At 34.9% G+C, this 7,197-nt stretch overlaps 1 protein-coding gene across 1 annotated transcript; it reads left to right on the plus strand.

Moving 5' to 3' along the window:
• Window positions 5,873-6,868, plus strand: LOC100736637 (olfactory receptor 6C2-like). The gene is given in 3 exon segments (XM_003481601.2): window positions 5,873-6,268; window positions 6,270-6,554; window positions 6,556-6,868. Coding segments are annotated over 3 exon segments (978 nt in total). The 5' UTR covers window positions 5,873-5,888.

The raw sequence follows: 7,197 nt of genomic DNA on the forward strand, positions 1-7,197 counted from the left end.
TTTTTCATATCAATTTTCTCAACATTTCTTATCCCTAAATTCCATTGTGCCCTGCTGAAGCCATTTTTGTATTTCCATTATTCAAATCAGTATCTGATAGTTTGTATGTCAATTTCTTTTAAAAATTATTTTGGAAAGAATTAACTACATAATGTTAGCTTAACACATAATGTCGGGAAAATCTATGGTAAAAATTTTTGTAGCTCTTCTCAAATATATACCTGAATGATATCAAAACACATGTAATAAGGGAAATTTTATGTAAATGTTTAAAATGGGTGAATAAGCACAAAACTTAAAATACATAGAAATGTAACATTTCTCAATACTAAGAAAACAGAGGAAAATCCATATTACTGTAATGAACACATAGAAATACTGAATAAAATTTAACAAATATCCCTTTGAATACATAGCTGAAATCATGAGAAAAAACTATTAATATACTAAAATCCACCAAATTGTGTATCTTAAAAAATTCACTCTTTAAAATAAAGCTTTAATTTTAATATGAGTTACAGATACATGCAATAACAAGGAGGAATTTCCAAGAACTTTATGCTAAGTGAAAGGTGCCAGGCTCAAAAGCATACATACTGTATGGTTCAACTGTATAAAACTCCAGAAAACACAGTAGGCTTTTTGTAAACTGACTCTATAATGACAGAAAGTACATGAGTGTTTGCCAGAGATAGGAGCTATGGGGAATGACATCAAAAAAAACATGTTAGAGAAACTTTTGAGGGAGACAGAAATGTTCTGTTTTTAACGTGGTTCTGATTACAGAGGTGTGTGCATTTGCTAAAATTCATCAAACTGTACAACTAAAATTATATGCAAATTATACCATCAAAAATCCTGCCACTCAGTCTTGATTCCGATCGCACTTTGGTCAAATTGATGATCCTCACGCTCTGTAAAGGACATCTTAACAGCTAATGATAACAGGAGTGTATGTCCAAAAGTTCTCACATACTTTTATTCTGAAGGGAAATTTTTATTACTTTTCCCTATGGGACTTGTACATTGTAATTCTAAAAAGAAATGCCTAATTTACTGAAGAAATTTTACATCTATCAATTATTCTGACAATATTCCCCAAAATAGTTTGTATAATTATTCTTCTTATAAATATTTTTATAATTGTGAAAATGAAAAAGAATGTAAAATGATTCATAAGGGACAAAATAAACTTGTGGATAACCATAGAAATACATTTTTAAAGGGTGAAACATTATAGAGAGTATAAATTTACAACAACAAAGTTTGATTTAAACTTGGATATTACACTAATACAATGGACTGAAATGAAATGAAATTTAAATGATTCAGGTCAATATTATTAGGTTAAAAATAGATTCTGGTATATCAAAATTTAAAATAACATGACAAGCTATGTATCTCAATATACGTTTTTTGGGCGTTCCCGTCGTGGTGCACTGGTTAACGAATCTGACTAGGAACCATGAGGTTGTGGGTTCGATCCCTGGCCTTGCTCAGTGGGTTAAGGAGCATTGCCGTGAGCTGTGGTGTACATAGCAAACGTGGCTTGGATCCTGCATTGCTGTGGCTCTGGTGTAGGCCGGTGGCTACAGCTCTGATTAGAATCCTAGCCTGGGAACTCCATATGCTGTGGGAGCGGCCCTAGAAAAGGCAAAAAGACTATATATATATATATATATGTTTGAATTAATATTCATACATTTGTAAGGACCACATGTGATACATAATGGCATATTTGTAGAAGGAAAAATATGGAAGGATATGCTCCAAAGTACTGACATTTTTGCTAACTTTTTTAAAAAGCCTTGTTCGTTAGCCTGGTATTTTCTTATTTTTCTTTATCTTATCAAGTGTTTTAGGAATATGTAATTATTCATTTTATTAAAATTGATAAAGGAGAAAAGAGAGACCTAGTGTGGTAGCAATTAATTAAAAGAAATTGAACTTTAAAAAAAAATGATTCTTACTGTTTTCTGACCAATCTCTTTTAAAGCCTGTCTCCAATGGCTATGTCCCCAAGTTACTGTATTGTCTGATTTTTTTTTTTCCCCAAAGTTTATTACACAAATGATGCCTTAGTGATTTTTTAACCTGGTCACCAAGGACTCTTTTGTTCATAAGTTACTTTTTTCCAGCTTTGGCAAATAAACAAATATTGAGCTTGATCCTGGACAAACCTCTCTCAGAGCAAAGATACTTCACAACATCTACTCTTCCAAAACGAGGTTCCTTTGTACTAATATTTCTTTTTAGTAACAAAAAGAAAAGAAAATCTTTCCTTCATTTTATAACAGCACCTCTATCTTGGGGAAGTTTACTCAACAGATTGAAGATAGAAACTCAAATCATTCAAGGCTTCCATAACTGTGGGCATGGATTCACTGAGGAGTGAGCAGAAACTCTCATGCAAGTTTGCAACATGACATTCATTTTCAAAGTGGTAGCCGTACGTGTTATTAAACAACTCTTCAAGGGAGGCTATGATTATCTGCTAAAGTATGAATATGATATGGTCTTATCTCTTCAGTTATGTTCTCTTTGGTGGGATTGAGTGATATTTTTCTCTGAGAATGGGTTTTCTCTGTATAAAATCGAGAAATGTAAATTTTAACGTGGGTATTAGTGAAACATTATTTTTAGAATGTACTATTCTTGGATAGTTTGTATTCACTGGTGTGATCATTTTTATTCACCATAAGCAGAAAGTCATGTAAAGGTAGTATAGAAGCAATAACCCCCCCAAATCAACAACAACAACAAGTCAATTGACAACTTGGCTCACGTTCTAAGATAATCTCATTAGATACCAAAATTTTTAACTCTCTTAAATATAATATAATATGAACATTACTCAGCCAATAAGAAGTCAGATAACTTAATTACTCAACATCTGCATTATTAAGATGAGACCTCATGGAAATAAAGTCTTAGTGACTGGAAGGAAAAATGGTGTTATAACTAAATATGATAACTGAAAACTCAGTTGGGCTGCTTTAGTTGCCACAGATAAGCACACTGGGAAGAAGAAAATCAGTGAGGAAGGTGAGCTGCAGAAATGATCCCTCGCTGCATCTCAAGACGATCTCTTGTAAGTGTCAGGTGTGGCCCAACATTCCATGGAGCATCCTAGCTCTCACGCAAACAACGAGCAAGTCCAGGCTAGTTCTGTGTGATAGTCTCATTCCTAAGATTTAACTCTGGAATTTAGCCACATGATCAGAACTGACACTGCCCCAACTCAAGATGGAGGGAATATTATAAAGTAGTACAACAAACTTTTCACATAATAAATGAAATCAAGGCTATTACACAAATTGTAGGAAACTTTGCTTTGGGGGAAGAATTGATTCAACTTTGTAAATATTTGAGACACAACTATAGTATTTAGTTTGTGTTAATTGAGGGGAAAAATCTGTAGACAATATACCACCACAAATTTAGAGAAATAAAGAGTCTGGCTTCTAGTTTTAATACCCCACTGAGAGATGCAGCAGGAAAGCAAAAGCAGCATCAATGGAACATATAACTGTTTCACTTGAACATAACAACTATTCCTCAGGTGGAAATTTTGACTATATTTTTGCCAGTAAATCTTTTTTTAGGCATTGAATACATATAGAGCCGAGTAATTTATGCATGCTATTCTAGTTAAAATGTACTTTAATCTCCAAACAATGTAACTTCTCAGCGTAGAACAAATCTTTCTCAACCTAAAGTGGGGTTGCATAAAACCCATCATAAATAAAAATATCATAAGTTGAAAATGCATTTAATATACCTAACCTATGTAACTTCATGGCTTGGTCTAGCCTACCTTAAACACACTCAGAGCACTTACATTAGCCTACACTTGGGCAAAATCATCTAACACAATGTCTATTTTATAATTAAGTGTTGAATATCTTCCGTAATCTATTGAAGGCTGTCCTGAAAGTGAAAGTACCTGAATGTTTATATGGGTACGGAATGGTTCTAAGTGTACTGGTTGTTTACCTTCTTGATCAGGTGGCTAAACATTGCAGCTGCCACTGCCCTGCATTGCAGAGATACCATTCATGTAGGAAAAGGTCAAAATTCAAAATATGAGTATGGTTTGACTGAATGCACCATCATAAAGTTGAAAAATCTCAAGTGGAACCATCCTAGGTCTGGGACTGTAGTAAAACAGGAGTAAGAACTGATGGCTCTGAATGACACCCAGCCCTTATATAGTTTCATGAGGTTCCAGGAATAGATATTGAATCTAAAAACCAATGACCAATTGTTTGCATCCCACATGAAATTAGGGCTTTGAATAGAGAAAAGTGAAGAAATACTATGAGGGAAATTTTCTCCAGATAGGTAATCCATGTAAAGTGATTAGTTCAATACTTGGCCATATCTATTAGCCTGACTGTAAGTAACTCAAGGACAATAAAACAAGAGGGAAATGTAGATGTTTTTCTGTTTCAGGTGCATCCGACTACATTCCTGAGATTCTAAAGAGCAATTATTTTTTGGAAATTAAGCAATTAGGAGTTCAAGAACATATCCTCCAAGTGTACTGGTTAAGTGAATGGAACTAGGAAAAGCCACTGAGAAATGTAAACATAAAAGAGACAATCAAGAAGATAAACACTCAGAAACAGAAATAAGAAGGTAGGAAGAAAACAATGCGTATAAAGTTATGAGAAAATGTTATGTGTAGCTTCTAGTAAAAACCACACATTTCATATAGAAATCTGCTACTATTTTATACCAAAAAAGTTTTTGATAAACTGTCAAAAATTGTTTCATTAGAATGGTGGGAATAAAAATGTGTTTATAATGTGGTGAAGAATGAATACATGGTGAATAACAAAAGGAAAATCACTGTGAACTGGGACATTGAAGTAGTGATAATATGTTTATTATTTGTTATTGAGCACTTCTATAAGTATTAATATACTTCAAATGTTTACAAGTTTAAATTTTAGTAGCATATAAGGAATACTGTTACTATTTCCATTTCACAGATGAAAACCTGAATTACAGTGAAAGCAAACAGTGATTGGGAATCTAATTTGTATGCCAAATCTGAACTTTCTGTACTTAATGACATTGGTACCAAGATGCTGGAATATTTAAAACTTAACCCAAAAGGTAACTTTGTTGTAGAGCATAAATTGACAGAACATTGTAAATCAACTATAATTAAAAAAAAATTTAAGACAAAAAAAGTAACCCAACAGGTTTAAAGTTATAAGCAATTGTGATTGTCATAAAATCTTATCACACCCAATGTATCTTAACACTCTAAACAACTAATTTCTCTCCAAAATACTGTCTTTGCACAATAATAACAAAGATTACAAATTTTAGAGAAAAAGTCATGAGGGAGAGACAATGGAAGAGGTGAATGAAGAGAAAGTTGTTTAGAGAATAAAACATAAGTTTAAAAAATTATAACAATGCTAGAACTCAAATCTTAAGCAATGAATATAGAAAGCATGTATAGTAAACCCCAAACTACCTACTTATATTTGCACTTTAAGAAGAACAAAACTACAAAGAAAAAACATTGAAGCATTTAAGAAGCTTAAGATTTGATTTTACGACTTTGCATCAGTTAGCAGGAAAATAAAACTAAATAAGTAATTCCAATCCCATGTGCAGATAAAAACGAAACACAACTTGTGAATAAAAAGCAATGAAAAATAGGATTCATGTTGGAGGGTGACGCAGATAAAATAACCTAATTTTTTAAAAAATATACCATGAAATTACCAAAACATACCTCAATGGAACCTAATAATGATTATTATAATATTTACAACCAAATTTTTAAGTTGCATATTAGAAGGTTTTTTGTAGTTTTTTGAGTGATTAATTACTGCTATGGGATGTTAACATCACTCTCCTATTAAATGTCTCTGAATCATAAATGCAGACTGAGCAGGAGGCAGGACTCAGTGATGAGAAACCACACAGTAACAACTTTTATCCTGCTGGGACTCACAGATGAGCCACAGCTGAAGGCTCTGGTTTTCATCTTCCTGTTTCTCACCTACATGCTGAGCGTCACTGGGAACCTGACCATCATCTCCCTCACCTCCACAGACTCTCACCTCAAAACTGCCATGTACTTTTTCCTACAAAACTTCTCCTTCTTGGAAATCGCATTTACATCTGCTTGTATTCCCCAGTACTTGTACAACATAGCAACAGGTGATAAGACCATCACATACAACAGTTGTGCTGCGCAACTATTTTTTACTGATGTCTTTGGAGTAACTGAGTTTTTCTCCTGGCCGCCATGTCTATGACCGCTACGCAGCCATCTGCAAACCCCTGCATTACGTGACCATCGTGAACCACACGGTCTGTAGGAGACTCATCTTTGGTTCCTGGCTGGCTGGCTTGTTGATCATCATTCCCCCACTCAGCCTGGGCCTAAAGCTGGAATTCTGTGACTCCAATGTCATTGACCATTTTGTCTGTGATGCAGCCCCCCTCCTAAAGATCTCATGCTCAGAAACGTGGCTCATAGAGCAGATGGTCATAGTCTGTGCTGTGTTGACCTTTATCATGACACGTGTGTGTGGTTCTATCCTACGTACACATCCTCAAGACCATTTTGCAATTCCCTTCTGCCCAGCAAAGGAAAAAGGCATTTTCTACATGTTCTTCCCACATGATCGTGGTCTCCATCAGCTATGGAAGCTGTATCTTCACCTATGTTAAACCTTCAGCAAAGGAATCAGTGGCTGTTAATAAGGGAGTGACAATTCTCACTACTTCCATTGCTCCCATGCTGAATCCTTTCATTTACACCTTGAGAAACAAGCAAGTGAAACAAGCTTTCAATGATGCAATCAAAAGATTTGCATTGTTCTTAAAGAAATAAGAGAACTTGCTAATGTATAAGAACTGTGTTCATGGGAGTTCCCGTCATGGCGCAGTGGTTAAAGAATCTGAGTAGGAACCATGATCCCTGCCCTTGCTCAGTGGGTTTATGATCCGGCGTTGCCGTGAGCTGTGGTGTAGGTCACAGATGCAGCTCGAACCCTGCATTGCTGTGGCTCTGGCGTAGGCCGGTGGCTACAGCTCCGATTCGCCTGGGAACCTCCATATGCCGTGGGAACGGCCCTAGAAATGGTAAAAAGACAAAAAAAAAAAAAGAATTGTGTTCATGAATATATCAGACATCCCTAAACTATATCTTTAAGCTTTTAA

Source organism: Sus scrofa, chromosome 5 (assembly GCF_000003025.6).
Source record: "Sus scrofa isolate TJ Tabasco breed Duroc chromosome 5, Sscrofa11.1, whole genome shotgun sequence".
In the NCBI taxonomy this organism is placed as follows: Eukaryota; Metazoa; Chordata; class Mammalia; order Artiodactyla; family Suidae; genus Sus; species Sus scrofa.